At 39.3% G+C, this 15378-nt stretch overlaps 1 protein-coding gene across 1 annotated transcript in view; it reads left to right on the top strand.

Moving 5' to 3' along the window:
• Positions 1 to 15378, top strand: part of LOC104520457 (nesprin-2) — a gene marked incomplete at its 3' end in the record, with an annotated part of 59910 nt that overhangs the window by 23392 nt on the left and 21140 nt on the right. Inside the window, 15 exon segments of the mRNA XM_029083514.1 lie at positions 96 to 283; positions 469 to 633; positions 2054 to 2227; positions 3997 to 4155; positions 4425 to 4598; positions 5551 to 5685; positions 5834 to 5989; positions 7163 to 7374; positions 7656 to 7731; positions 9648 to 9766; positions 10331 to 10454; positions 11320 to 11477; positions 11935 to 12082; positions 13268 to 13866; positions 14748 to 14927. Coding sequence (XP_028939347.1) covers positions 96 to 283; positions 469 to 633; positions 2054 to 2227; positions 3997 to 4155; positions 4425 to 4598; positions 5551 to 5685; positions 5834 to 5989; positions 7163 to 7374; positions 7656 to 7731; positions 9648 to 9766; positions 10331 to 10454; positions 11320 to 11477; positions 11935 to 12082; positions 13268 to 13866; positions 14748 to 14927 — 2767 coding nt within the window.

The following is a 15378-nucleotide window of genomic DNA, read 5'->3' on the forward strand; positions in this document are numbered from 1 at the left end:
TAATTCCCACTTATGTTTTGGGTAAAATACTGTTTCTATGTAATTAACCTCTCTGTTTCCAAATGTATAATTGTATTCCCTATTTGATGTCCTAGCTGAAGATCCTCAAGAAATCAGCAGACTTTTTAAGACAGTGGAGTCAAAGATTTCTATGTGCAGAGACTATATTTCCAATGTAAATACCACCCTACAGAAAGTTCTGTCTTCCTGGAGTAATTATACAGAAAACATGAACTTACTAAAGACATGGCTGGAAGAAAAAAGAAATGAGCATCCAAAAGAGGTATGTGATTGGATTTCTCCTTGTAATGACAGGCAGAGACACTTGCAAGGCTCCTGAAAGGAAAGCATATATGACAGGTATAATGTCATGACATGGGGATGGTTTTTTTTACTTTTCTGATCCTCCTTTTGGAAATAAACTTTTGTCAGGATTCTGCTTTAAATGATTTCAATGCCTCTGTCTAGATCCCTGCTGAGATCTTGGCAAAGTGGAATTTAGTTCATGGTTCCTTAAATGAAGCTGGAAACTATCTCATTGAAGTCAGCAAAGAGCAAGTTGGATCAAATATTGCCAGAGAGCTGAAGAAACTTAACAGGAGATGGGCTAAGTTCATCAAGAGGACACACTTCGTAAGTTACTAGTTTCATATGACATTTTTGTCATGCAGCCTTCAACATCATATTTTCTAGACTGATCAGCTTACTAATCAAATGTTAATAAAGCTTTAACTAAACTCTAAACTCAATATTGCCAGTTTTAAAACAGGAGGAGCAGAGAATTCACAGAGGCATCCCATCGTTAAGTCTTTATGACTTTGTTAAATGCTCTTTATGACACGATGGAGAATGTTAAATCTTTTAAATGGAAATTTTAAAACCACTTCTAAAAGGAAATCTTATTGCAGAATAGACCTCTTTATTCAGTTCTAGAAGTGGAAGTAATATATTTATTAAGAACTTGTGAACCTTTGCTAAATTGTGTAATCTCTGCCTCAGCTAGTAGAAAGCAATTATTACTGTATAGATATGTCTATGGTTGTGCAACCTTACACCAGCTTACTTGACAGGTTTTTAGGCTGCTGTATATTCCTGTACAACCTGCTTAATGTTACATATATTACATTTCCTAGAATGCTTTCACAAGAAGAACATTTTCACTTTGCCTGGGAATATTAGAGCTCTTAATTTTCTAAGCTGAGCCTTTCCTTGACGTGTATTATAGGTACTATTGTGACAATAAATTGTGTCCAAAAATTACAACAATTTTGCACGAGATGAGCTTAGTGAGGATGCAAGAAGATCAAAGGAAACGTGTTCCCAAGGGTTAGGGAAATCCAGAATTTCCTAGAAAAAACCTTTAGTAAGAGATGCTTTTAGGAAATACATTCAGAAAGCAGATATAAAGAGGCCTCTTGCACACTTATAAGATCTTGAGGACTTCAGGAGTTATTTTTCTGGCATTGCTTTGGACATTTTGGACATTTTTTAAAAAGAGATTGGACGTGGCCCTTAGTGCCATGATATAGTAATTGGAGTTGGATCAGGGGTTGGACTTGATGATCTTGGAGGTCTTTTCCAACCCAATCTATTCTATGATTCTATGATTCTATGATTCTAGCCATAATATATATTCTAAAGACAAGGGCAAATGCTTGAGGCTGTGACTGCCCTTCCATTAAACTGCTAGCACGCTCCCTGGTCTGGATTTGACCTACACCAGCTATGGTTCTCTTGGACAATTCCCTGGCATGGCCTGGGGGTGCTGCAGCCCAGGAGTTACTCTCTCTCCATAGTAGTGTGGCTTATAAGGGAGAAGGTGAGCCATGTGGGCACAGGCTGTGCTTTCCCACCTGTTCTCAGGGTTGAAGAACTGAGCCTCACATGGTTTATTTACCAGCATGTTTGGCATTTATTTCTCCTTTGATTCCTGTTGGGTGCAAAAGATAGAAAGTGACCTAAGTGGTGACTCTATGTTGCAGGAGGGTAGTGGAGGAACCCGTGAACCAATGATGGGAATGGACGTCTTTCTTACCCTGCTTTGTCTTTATAGCTTGGTGAAGAGAGTACAGATGCTACTGAAAAGACCAGGGAGCTTCCAGGGAGCCTAGAGAAAATTGAAGAGCTCCTTGGAGAGGTGGACAGCTGGGCAGCAGAGACTGGATGCCTGCTTAGCAAGATTGGTCATGAGGGGCCTGTGGAACCGGAGACAGATGGACGTTTGCAGGTGAAAATGGAAATACACTGCTTAAAATACTTGTTCATCAGATTCTCATCTTTCAGCATGCGTTCATGGCTGGGGTAAAATGGGCCATCACCAGTGAAGCAGAAATGAATATAGGATTTTGTGCTGTAACAGTGGTAAAAAGTCAAGACAATGCTAGTGTTTTGATGTTATTTCCCAGGATCGCTTCCAGATGAGCTATAAATGAGTCTTCCAACATCAGTGTGTCCATATGACAAGCAGGTGCTAATGAAGTGCTCTTGGTGCCACAAATCAGCAGCTTGCTCTTGAGTGATATTAATTACTCCGTCTAACACAGCATTCCCAGCAGACTAGAACTTTGCAAGATGCCTGGTTGAGATTTTCCCCTGGTCATGCAGTGCCTTCTGTCATCTACTCTCCAGTGCAGGGAGGAGGTTTGGGACAACATGGCTGTTGGGACAACAATGTTTGCTTGTCAAAAACTGGAATACTTGAAGTATTTTCAGCACCATCCTGGGCAGTTTGTGCATCTCAGCTTATAGATAGTTGCTCTAAACATCCACAATGAGCACTGATGAATTTCTTGTTACTTCCACTAGTCTCTGTTGTTTCCCATGTCTCCTTGCTGGGGATTACTGTTTCACACCCAGCAGGTGGAAATATGTATCTATAACTCAGCAGCTTCAGTACAAAGCCTGTTTTATTTTCTTCACCTGCCAGTGAAGGTGAGACTGAACAAAGATGCCAGGCTTTGCACTGGAGAAGCTGAAGAAGCTGTCTTATGTTGCCTTTTGCTATTTCTGCTGCAGGGCCAGCATAATCTAATGGTAGGAAGGTGACCACCAGAAGGAGGTTTCATTGAAGCTCCTCTGTCTATGTGCTAAAATTAAAGAGAGATCTTCTTTGGTACATTGAATCCACCTACAATAACTGTGAACCAGAATTAGTGTTAGTTTACTTTTCGTTTCTGCCTTCTTGCACTGTGTTTAGTTGACAGGAGTGTGAGCCTAAGAAAAGAATCTATTAATCTTTTTGTAATTCTGGGCATAAGGTTTATAAAATAAGCTTTATTTTGCAGTGTGATACAAGGAAGTAACAAAAGACACCCTGAAATACAGTTTCCAAAAATGTGACCAGTATTGTATCTCTATGTCTGTGAGCAGAAGAGATCAGGTTGTTTATTACCTGTGATACAATAGGTCGAGATCCAGAATAAAGCACTGATTATCATTAGAAGAATGCTAATTGGCAACTTCAAACGGGAAAAGGTGTTGAATATTCATAGATCAAAACAGCCCTAATAACGGTATTTCATGATAAATATTCAAATATGGCACACTACTTTTGCATGCAAAATACCCAGCTGCTTCCTGGCTTTTAGTTCTGAATACCACAAGAAAATCTGAGCCTTGATATGTGCGTACTTTTGGATGACTTCATGATCAGACAATGCATATCCAAACGTGTGGTTTGTACTTTCAATTGGAAAGCTGTTTGGATGGAAGAGCACGTTTAAAAAATACTTCTAATTGGCTCTGAGGCAAAGATACGGGAGTTATCACAGTATCAGAAAGGCTGTTTCAGTGAACAGAATCCCCTGTGGATGGCAGCAGATTTCTTTCTCTCTCACAGAGATTTTTGCAGTGCAATACACTGACCATAATTTGAATGTAAGATTTTTCCTTGACCAAATATTGACCATCCATGACCAATGCTGTTTTTTCATTCAGTTTCTTTAAACAAAAAGGCATAAATACTGTAGAGGCTTTTAATGCTTTTCATTCAACCAGAGCTTGGCTGCAAGGGGAACCTCATGCCAGGGACAAGTTGTGGCAGCAGAAGAGATATTGCAATCCCTGATGCAAAATGCTTCAAGTCAGGTGTCCCAACAGCATTCTCACACCACTGGGCTGCAGGCACGAATTAAAGAAGCCAGAGACAAAATAGAGGTACTCCTTTTTTATAGTTATTGTACTTTATACACACAGACTTCTCTAACTTATCATTATGTGATTAGGAAGACTCCTTGTCATTCATCTAAAATAGAAAGTGTTGTATGCTGTTGGAATCAGTCTGCCAGACTCTTATCGGAGCAACAACTAGAAAATTTCAAAGATCAATATCTTGATTTGAAAAACTCGAGTGATGTTATGAAGCAGTAGCTTTATGTAATTACTGACACTGAGGCATGATCTGAAAAGAGTCTCTTTCTTCCAAGGCTATAATGGGTGACATGAACAACATCTTATCCAAATCTGAGAAGAGACCCTCAGAGAAGGAGGCTTTGCTCAATTTTGAAGAATCCCAGAAAGAACTTGAGGCCTCCATTTCAAAGGCTGTGCAACTTGTCAGTCAAAAATTAAGTCCTGAAGAATGTAATTCAAGATATGAGGTGGGTTTGTTTTCTGAGCCACCTGAATTTGAGTATTTCTTAGTGCTATTTAATATCTAAAAGGCTGAGGTAACACTGTGAGAAAAATACCAGATTTTCTTTTTTTGGTAGCTATTAGTGCTTTTCTCAGCTTTTTGATTTAGCACTGTTAGCATATATTAACTTGGCAGACAGCTTGAATGAAGAAATGTAAATCTGTGTGGCAGTTTATTCGGTGTCCTGTCTTAGCTTAAATTACTCCATCATCCCATCAGAACTCATCATGTTCTGAACTACAGCCTTTTTTTTTTTACCTGATTAATAATTAAGCTTCCCATCAAGAATCACATGCCTGAATTCTTGGACAAGCTTTTAAACTATGAATATAAATACTGAATCTCCTCTTTTTTCCCAGTGGCTAACTGGTAAAGAAAGTGTTCAATCTCAAAATCTGAGTCTCTTCAAAGGGGTCTTTAGTGAGGTATCAAAAATGAAAGTGCCCCAGATCCATGTTGCCTCATCTTGCACAGCAAATCCTGGGCAGCCATGTGGCGGGAGCAGCACAGACCCTCACTCCAGGCCATCTCATAAGGTCCCTTGGCACTGGTGCAGACCTTCCACCCGCTCTCTAACAGGCATGGGACATGGCCATGTATATTCCCTAGAAATGAGACAAGAGTTCAGGGACCTTAATCTTTCTTCTTTGGTACCAAATTTGTCTCTAAAAGAGGAGATACAAGAACAACATCTGCTTTTCTCCCAAGAGCATACACTGATATTGCCTGCAACCTTTTTGCAGACATTCAAGGGTGCAGAATGCCCTCATACTCACCCATGCAAGGGCCACCACAGCCCATACATGCTATGTATATATGCTTTATGCATGGTTTTTGTATGCTACTGATGTAGTTTTGTTAGGTAAATAAGCTATATTCAGTTCTGTTTATTTTTTGTTATGATGCTTTTCTTGCAGGAAGCTTTTAATGCTCTGGACAATAAAGTTCTTGACAAGTTTTTGAAAGCAGCTGAAAAACTGAAAAATATTTCATCTGATCATGAAAAGCTGGTAGTGGAAGAAAAGAGTAAAGATGTTCGTAAAAGATGGGAGGTGAGATAATATAGGAAGGAGAATACACTGTCTGTTCTCATTAGGCCTGGCATCTTTGGAAAACAATTTTTTTGTCACTGTATGTTCTGAGGTTTTTATTTGCTTTGTAATACTGTCTCACAAGGATAATGTGTTTTGAATTTTGCAGGAAGTTCATAATGAAATTATATCCTGTGTCCAGCTTATTGTAGAAAGGGAAAAGAAGAAATTTAACACAACTTTAAAAAAAATCAATAAGCAATTAGGCAAAGAGAAGAAACTCCTAAGTATGGATAAAACCAAAGGGCTCATCAAAGAACATGAGGTACCTGCTACACTCTTTTTCTACTCCCCTGCCTCTCTTTGTGAATGCACTGTCTGTCCTTCTTGCTCCTTTTTAGGTACGTTATTGCAGCCTGTGTTTCTGGAACAGGGCCCTTGTGTTCTCTGTTATGTCAGCACAGAACAAAACGTCCATCCAAATGATTTCCTTACCTTCTTTGACAGCAGTTATTAGCCTTCTTGCAGACTGGTAGAATTACCTTCTTCTTACATGGATGGTATCTTTTTTTCTATTTATTTTAAAGACAACCTTGAAGCATTAAAACAGATTTAGCTGTGCAGAATGTACAAATAGGAAATGATTATGTGTTCTGTGACTCCCTTCATTTGTTACAGTTGCATAGATGGTGTTGGATGCCTTCAGGTAAGAGTATGTTCTCACAGTGCAATAGCCACACTTTACCTCTGTGTTTGTGCTGTATATAGATTAACCACAAAGTTAGACATAAGACTTTCATGTTTCACTTATATATTCCATAAGCAATGAGTTTTACACTTCATTGCTTCTAGTAATTTCCTTCATCTTCCTCTTTGAGATGCATTTGTGTGGCCAATTTACCACTTATAAGGGTAAGAAATTGTTCTCCTGATTAAAATCTGGTCTTCATTGAATTAATTCAGTGGAATTTTAGTCTTTGCTTCTCCTGGGTTCACATTCAGCAAATATTACATATGCAAGCGTATAGAGAAATAAGTGTTCTCAGATGTATTCCTTCTGCTCATATTTTTGTTAGATTTTTAGTATATCTTGATTTCACCCTAGAAAGTACAATTATTGATGGGAAATATTATAAATAAATTTTCCAATTTGTTTTTTCTGTAGTTAATGGGACATGTATATCTGATGGCAGTGTGAAGAGGACTTGGAACCAAAAGTAGATAAAATTGTAGTAACATAATGAATTCAAAAATCAAGCAAGAGTCATTATAGTCTTGTGAATGCAACTGAGGAACATGTTGCCAGAAATCCTAATTTCTTTCCTGGCTTTATTTGAAAAAGAATCGAGGGAAAATAAATGTTTCTCTCCTGATTTGACAGCTTATGCTTTAAGTGCACTCATCCAAGAAGACAGTGGAAACAGAAAAAAATGTATGAGAATAATTGCATATCCTTATGACTTAACATGAGTTTATTATATTGTTTTTCTTTGTTTAGGCCTTTTTTTCACACAAAGGCAGCCTGAGGGAACTTAGCAAGTCATTAGAAGACCTTAAAATACTGGGAAGACTATCAGAAGAAGCTGTCCCAGGGATACAGACACTAACTGCAGACTATGAACAAAAGCTAGAAAAGCTTCAACAAATTGTGGCAGATACTTACACAACCCTGCTGTCTCATGCTGGAAAAGGACAGTCATCTGTGAAAGAGTGGGTGACTGAGTGCATGACGTGTTGTAGCTTCATAGAAATTAGATATACAGATAAATCTGGTGATATTGAGAATGTACTACCAAGTAGGTTACTATGTACATTACTGTGAGCAACTGTGCATTTAAACATTTAGTATTAAGGTACATAGACTAGCAAGTACAATGTTTGATTAGCCTTCATCACAGCTGCACTGTTTTTAATCATTAGCCAGGATTTCTTTTTTTTCCCCTTTGCATTTCATATTTTTTTCTTAAGCTGCAATTTCTTTAAAACCATAGGAGCTCCATTGTTGCTTCTGAGAATGGAGAACAGCCCAGTTCTTCTCAACAAATTGATATCCTTTCAGTACAGGAGGTAAGAAGCCCATACATACTGTTAGAAAACTGTGCTCTGTCTAGGGGGGGTCATTGGCAAAAGGAAAAACTGATTATTTCTGTTACTGTTCTTATTGTGGTAGGACCTCAGGCCTCCAGTCACACATCAAAAACCTGTTGTGCTTGGGAATGTAGACTAAGTAAATGTTAAAAAGTAACATGTGAGGAACAGCAAGGACCAGGCATCCTAAGGAGATGTGAGTCTCCAACCTTGTGTTATTCAGTGCCTGGCAGTGAGGGGGTGGCGGCCCCACCCAGCCCTGCGGAGGTGCAGGGCAGAGGGATGGCTCCGGGTCCCTGTCAGACCCCAGTAGAGCTGTGCTGGGGCAGGCCAGGCCCCTCAGCCCCTCTCCCAGCTCCCAGCTCTGCCAGCGTGCTGATGGTAGTGCTGCCGGGGCTTTGCTCCCTGTAGACCACGGCCGATCCCCTCACTGCTGGCTTCTCAGCAGCCTCCCTTGCCAGGGTGACCTGGAGCACAAGGAGACTTCTGACAACCAAGCATCTGCTCAGAGCTGGAGGTTGTGGGGTGGTGTTACTCTTCCCTGGAGAGCTCTGGCATATCATGGACCTACTGGAGCAAGTCCAGAGGAGGCCACGAGGATGATCCGAGGGCTGGAGCACCTCTCCTATTAGGAAAGGCGGATAGAGTTGGGGCTTTTCAGCCTGGAGAAGGCTCCAGGGAGACCTTCTAGCAGCCTTTCAGTACCTGAAGGTGCTACAGGAAGGCTGGTGAGGGATTTTTGACAAGGGCAGGGAGTGACAGAACAAGGGGTGATGGCTTTGAACTGGAAGAAGAGGGGATACTGAGATGATGAGAAAGACATTTTTTCCTGTGAGGGTGGTGAGACACTGGAACAGGTTGCCCAGAGAAGTTGTGGATGCTCTTCCCTGGAAGTGTTCAAGGTCAGACTGGATGAGGCTTTGAGCAACCTGGTCTAGTGGAAGGTGTCCCTGCTCCTGGCAGAGGGTTTGGAACTGGATGATCTTTAAGGTCCCTTCCAACCCAACCCATTCTATGATTATATTTTGCTAAAGAGTGGGTTTTATCTGGAAGAGTCATGTGTGAAGCTGTGTTCAAGTGCGAATCCTCCATTGTGTCCCAGAAATTTGAACAAGTTTCAGAGGACACAGAGAGGAAAAATAGTGAAGAGTTGGAGGCATTTGTTTTAGAAAAATATAGAGAAATCCAGAACACATGTTACTTTTTTGAAGTAATTTCAGAGAGGGAAGATACTGCAGTTCATCATTTGGATGCAACAGACGACATCTTGTTTAGGATAAACATTCATGGAAGTAGGACTGCAGACAGCTCATTAGTGAGCCTCCACACTGGTGCTTTGTAGGAAGGGACCCATTGCATTTACATAAAGTTTGAAGATATGTAGGAACTGGCTATTGTCAAGGGCGATCTCTTGTAAGGCTACTAATATTGTCCCTGGTATGATGATGAAATCTGTTCTCTCACGGATATTCAAAGCATGAGTTGTATAACTAACATCAGCCAGCCTCTAACTGAAGAATAGACTGGGATCAAGGGTGAGAGACATGTGAATGCATCTGGTATAAGCAGCCTGACAGAAGCTGCAGAAGACAGTGCATTGTGGTTGCCCAAAGATGTCCATGGAACTGCAGAAAACATTTACACAAGTGGATTGTGATTGCCAAAGAGCCGTGATCTGTGGAAGGAATGAATGACCTGGCTGCAAGTGTTCAAAAACCTTCTCTTTTGGTTCATGGTTGAGCTTAAATGCATCTTGTATTCATGAATGGTATCTCTCATCTGCTTTGGGACACATGAAACAATTGCTTCTTTCAGGAGTTCACAGATATCTGTTAGTCTTCACTATGTATTGACACAGCATGATGCAGAGGTCATTCTTACCTTTTTTTACTTAGACCTCAAGACCTGCTACAGATATAGTTTTGGAGCCAGATGTGAAACATCACAATGGAGAAAGCTATGCAAAGAAGTTTGAGGAAGACAGTGATTTGCCCATACCAGCTTTATTAGAGAGGTAATTTTTAAAAGATAAAATTCATGTATATTAAGAGATGATACTATGCTAGACATTCATAAATTAATGGAATGTATCAAACATAGGGTGCACTTCTGCTGTGCAGAACTCTATTCTTGTTCTACTGCAGTTTACTTCATATTACTCTGTAATTGATAAGTGTTACTCTGTGATTGAACACTTAGAGCTATAAAACTTTTTATTCTGCTCTTTTCTTGGGGCAGAAAAATCTGTAACTACCTTACTAATAACTTCAAATACCGCAAAATAAAAAAAAAATCTGCCAGTTTTTTAAAGAGCTGACATTTTTACCTTCATAAGACTGAATTTAGAGAATGCAGGCAGGCATTCATACTTGAAAATTAGCCAGGTGAGCAATTTCTCAACTCTTTTGTATGTTGCTTATTTATGTCCATTCATTTGGGACTTAGGTAAAAATATGCATTTGCAATAAACTGTGCTTATTTTTTATGGTAATTTATTGGTCAGCAAGTCCCAACCCCTGCCATGTTCCACTAAACTGGAAGTAATATTCTACCTGAAAATGATTGCATCTTTCTTTAGCTATAACACACAAAGAAGTAACCTGGAGGAACTTTTACAAATCAACAGAGATAAAGTAGCATCTGGCTTTACTGATGAAATAAAAGGCACTTCATGCCTTCAGAGGAAACTGCTTGAACTCCAGGTAAGTATTAATCTTTTAAAAACATAATTGGTGCCTAAATTATTACTTTCTCATGTAGAGCCCTCAACTCTCTGTGCTATGTGTGTTGCCAAGTGAAAAGGAACTTCCTTACAACCAGGTTTATTAGAAGTAGAAAGGAAATAAAGAGTTTAACATTCAACAGGACTGCATTCCTACTTAGCAGTGGAGTTTTGCAAGTGTTGCTGAAAGAAGAAATTGGTGGTTCTTAGTTTGTGATCTGCAGGCTGAAATAAGTCTAATGGAAAAAATAACTACGTAAAGCAGCTTTTTTGTCAGTAGGAGTGGTAAGTGATGGACATGGTCAGAGCTGGAGGAGTCATCAGTTGTACGACCAAATGACAGTGGTGTATATGCAGAATGAAACTATTCCAGGACATGATTAGGTTTGTGAGAACCTTAAGGGGATGATAAAAGGCACATAATTGATGTTGGAGAATATATTACTGTAATTTTTCAAGTCTTTGCTTGAAAGGAGGACAAAGGTTATCTAGCATCTCAGAACTCGGTTCAATTCTACATTTATTTTTTGTTCTTTTGAATATAACTTAAGTTGAGATATTTTCCATTCATTCTTGCAGTAAAAATGGCTGAACCATATTTACTGAACCTTTTATAACATGTAGCCAAGGCATATATCTGACATGGAAATTCTCATAATAAAAAGTTGATAGACATTTGCAGGCAGCTAAAAATGGAGTCTTAAAGAAAGCAGTAGATACTCTTACCTTCAGGAGATGTTTTCACTTTTTCTGCAGAGACTCTTATGACTGTAATTTTATTAACTGCCCAGTCCATTGAGAGATACAGTATCATATTAATGCAATTAACACTGCTTATCTTTTAGATGATAGAGAGTGAAGCCAATTCTGGTTGGGCAGAATTGGAAAACGTCTCATCTGCCATAGAAAATCTTGTGGATGAAGTGCAGCAGGCTGCTATCTCCGAGAAGAGAAGCAAGCTAAAAGGAGAATTGAAAGAACTTCAGGATATTATAAGTACCAGGTATAAAATGACAGTTCATGGTATTAGCTAAGGAATAGTTCACTGTAGCTAATGTGTGTATTGTGAAGGGAATGGTCTGTGTTACAGAACATACCTGCACATTTTAAACCTTTTTTAAAAAAAATTGCATATAATTAAGCTTTTCTTAATTATACTTGGTTCATATACACATTGCAAATAGAGTGAATCTCTCCAAGAAGCACAGAGCCAGATCTTTGGAACATTACTGTGCAGTATTGCCATGTTTACTGTTATTTCCTTTGAACTTCTGGTTAAATTCACTGCAAGTCACACTGCTTTTCTTATTAATCAATAGAAAAACTCCTTTGACTGCAGTAGGAGGATTAGATCTGTTAGACAGTCAGTTACATTATCTTTGTGGCTTTTTGTGCTAGAAAATGTTGAGTGTCTTTTCTTGTTTGCTTTCCCAGTTCATGTTTTGTTACCTTTCTTGTAGAACAAACTCTTTAAGGACTGCTTTGGAAATTGTTTTGCCAATAGAAAATGAATCCATTCTTCTCTGTGAATTAGATCAGAGGCTGAAGAAAAAGGACATTCAGCAGTTTAATCTGATGAACAGTGATCTTGCTTATAGGGAACTAAAGGTAAGGGCAAAATGCAGAGACCACACCCTAGACAGAATAGTTTTTGATATGTCTAGGAACTAAAGAACTTAATGGGATTTTCACTCAGGAGTTTGGGACCACTCACAAGACTTCCCAGACCTTCTGAAGTCTGTAACAGCATTTTACTCCCTTTGCTTTAAATGCCATTGTTCCTGTAGAGCCAGCCAGGGACCCTCAGTAGGCTCTACTGTAAAGAGCATGGTCATGAACATTTCATCTCAGGTTAGGACTTTCCTTTGATCCAGATTTTCCCACTTTATATCACTTTGTAGAGCCATACACATAATGTGGTGTTAATTTGTGAGCTCAGCTAAGCTGCCTTGTGTCACATCTGCTGAGGTATCTGAGCACACCCCAGGATGGTTTTGGAAGCTCCGCATGTATGCAGTAACTTGCTCACGTGCTATAAATATCTTCTGCCTTGGCTCTGGTCTGTCTGTTAGACAGGGTGAATATTGTTTTGTTCTTGACATGCACTCTGAGCTGAACACACTGACTGCTGTGCAGAACTGAAAGTTGCATTTCTCTGCCCTTGGCTCTCAAGTGAAGTAGAGTTTATGTCTCTTAAGCTGTAGGGCAGAGAGCGTGTGCACTCTGTCTAAGATGCCTCGTTTTGGCTGGAAGGGCCCTGCATTTTTTCCCAGCTCTCTGTACCTTTGGAGTTTCACGACACTGACATGCTGCTGTTTGTCTGAGGGCTGTAATCAGACAGCATGCAGACTGCAACAAAGGATTTTTAAATGCATGTGAGCCTCCTCCAAAAGTATAGCATAAAGGCCTTAAAAAATGTCAGAGTACCAAACATCTATGTGCCCACCTGTGCTCTGAGTGATCTCCCATTCTGAGAACCTGCTGGTTTCAGTCCCAGAACTCTCATCATCTTTCTCTCCTTTTTGTCTGACTGATGGAAAGAGACTTGGGCTTTCTATAATGCTGAACAAATTCCCTGTGTATGGAATACTATTTTATTTGTTTTTTCTTCTTTTTACTTCCTTCCACCAAAGTCCAGAGTAGGAAAAAAGATGTTTTCTTTCTTAACCACCCTGTTTAGCATACTTATTTTATTGTGAGTATAATTGGTTTTTCAGTCATAGGTTCAGCTTGAATGCAGGATACTGGTTTTCTTTCACTTGCTAACACTGTTGGTCATTCTATCAATTTCAGGAGCTACAGAGATCCATATTAAATCAGATTGAAGTGTGCAAACAATTGGAACACCTAGATAGTTCAGCAAGAGATGAATTTAATCCAATAGATCTGCAAGCAGCAAGTAAAATTATGATTCACTATCAAAACCAGCTTGAAGAAATGAGCCATAAAATGCAGATCCGTGAGACAGTCCTTAAAGATCTAGAAGCTTTTATGGCCTCATTGAGGAAGATTCAGTCTTCCATCAAATGTCTCCAAGATTCCTCAGGTCAACCTGAACTACAGGGAAAAGCATTGAGGGAGGCTGCACAAGAAGTTTCTCACATGGGAGAAGAAGCAAAATGTTTGGATGAACGCTTGAGAACAGTTGATATCTGTTTGGAAGATGCTGAATGTGGGAGAAAGACTTGCTGTGAAAGCCTTGTTCTGACTTTATCTGAAGAGCTAAATGCGATTTATGATCCCTCAAGTGAACAGATGCTTACAGAGGAAGAGGACTTATACGAGATTTTTTCCACAAAAAACAGTGAACTCCTTAAAAACATACAGGATCTACGTGACAGAATTGACAAAATAGGCTTGAAGGATCCAACAATTCCAGCTATTCAACAAAGGTGAATTCTTTTTTAAAGCTCTTCTAATTTTATAATTTCAGTGAACTCAGAGGTCCTGTAGCCCCTTTGCAGCAGAGCACTGAAACCTGAATGTGTCCTGAAGTAGCTGTGCAGCCTTGAAAGAAGCTGTAAACTTATGTTTTATTTGTTCCATCACAGCCTATGTAAGGAGGCCTTCTCCATTTTTCCTCTTCTTTTAAACTCCTATGTATGTGTTTGTTTGAAGCAGCATTGATGAAGAAAAAATAGAAGGGAGTTGATTGTTATGGTGTTAGTTTTCAGTAAGAAAACTGTCAAACAGGGAGACGGGTCTCCTTGCTGAGCACTGATGCATGTGATCTGAAACTCTGCAGTGTAGAAGCCTTGTAATATTTTACCACACCCTGAGAAAGCCACTGACATGGTTTGTGTGTCTCCAGTACTGTTTCAGAGAAGCTCTCTGCAGCCTTGCAAAGGACGACTAAGCAATTCAGTAGTGTTTATGTGGAGGGAAAAAACGGAGGGGAGAGGAGCTTAAAACTGTGACCATTTTTTAAGTTGTCAAATGCCACACTATGGCATAACTTCCTTTCTTAGACCATATTTTAAGCTAGCTAAAATGCACTTACCTTTTAATACAAAATAATTCACTATGTTCATACAGACCCTGTTGAGCCTTTAGGATTTTTGATTTTTCTCAAAGGGCTTAGGTCAGCATAGCTCGTCTGAAGGACTGTGTCAAATTACACGAGCTGAAGATCAAATTAGACTTTTCATGATGTCATTTAATATATGTGCAGCTCAGGATGAATTTCTAGGGAACTTAATGATTACATTGGGGAAAAAAATAAAAGACTTTTAATATAAGGCTGTATTTCATTATTTTTTTTCTTCTAATAAAGGGTAAAATCGTTAACGGAATTGGAAAAGCAATTGGATTGTGCTGCTGTTGAAATGAAACCTATGCGAGAAATTGCTAATAAGCTCCCACAGATCAAAGAGGAAAAAGCAGAGGAAGCAAATGAACAGTGCAGAGTTACAGAGAGGTTATGGGAGGATACAAAACTCTTGCTTGTTGAATGGTAAGGAGAAAAGCTACATTTTAAAGTAGCATTGTGTAAGTAAGAAGTTTACTGGTAAGATGAAACAGCAAAAAAGCCTCAGACCATACTTTAAAGTAAATGAGATACTGATACAGTAGCAAATGTTACTATTATGATGCTGTAAAGTATCATAAAGCCAAGCATTGCACATAGGAGTTTGCAGCCAAAGCTCATGAATTTTATACATTTTAAAGACATCACAATCCCATCATTTGGCAGCTATGCAGTGATGTGTTGGACTTAATTGGTATCCAGAAGAAAAGCCTGTCTGCTGCTGAGAATGATGTATCTTCTGTATTTGCTGTGAATTTCATGCCAGCACATTCAAAAATAAAAGTCAAACTGAAACAAATGGAAGACGACAGCTGTGAAAACAGAGACTCTCTTATGCAGGAAAAGACTAAAGGGACTTGATTTGATAAACCTGAGA

The sequence above is a fragment of the Antrostomus carolinensis genome, unplaced genomic scaffold (assembly GCF_000700745.2).
Source record: "Antrostomus carolinensis isolate BGI_N321 unplaced genomic scaffold, ASM70074v2 scaffold42380, whole genome shotgun sequence".
Taxonomy (NCBI): domain Eukaryota; kingdom Metazoa; phylum Chordata; class Aves; order Caprimulgiformes; family Caprimulgidae; genus Antrostomus; species Antrostomus carolinensis.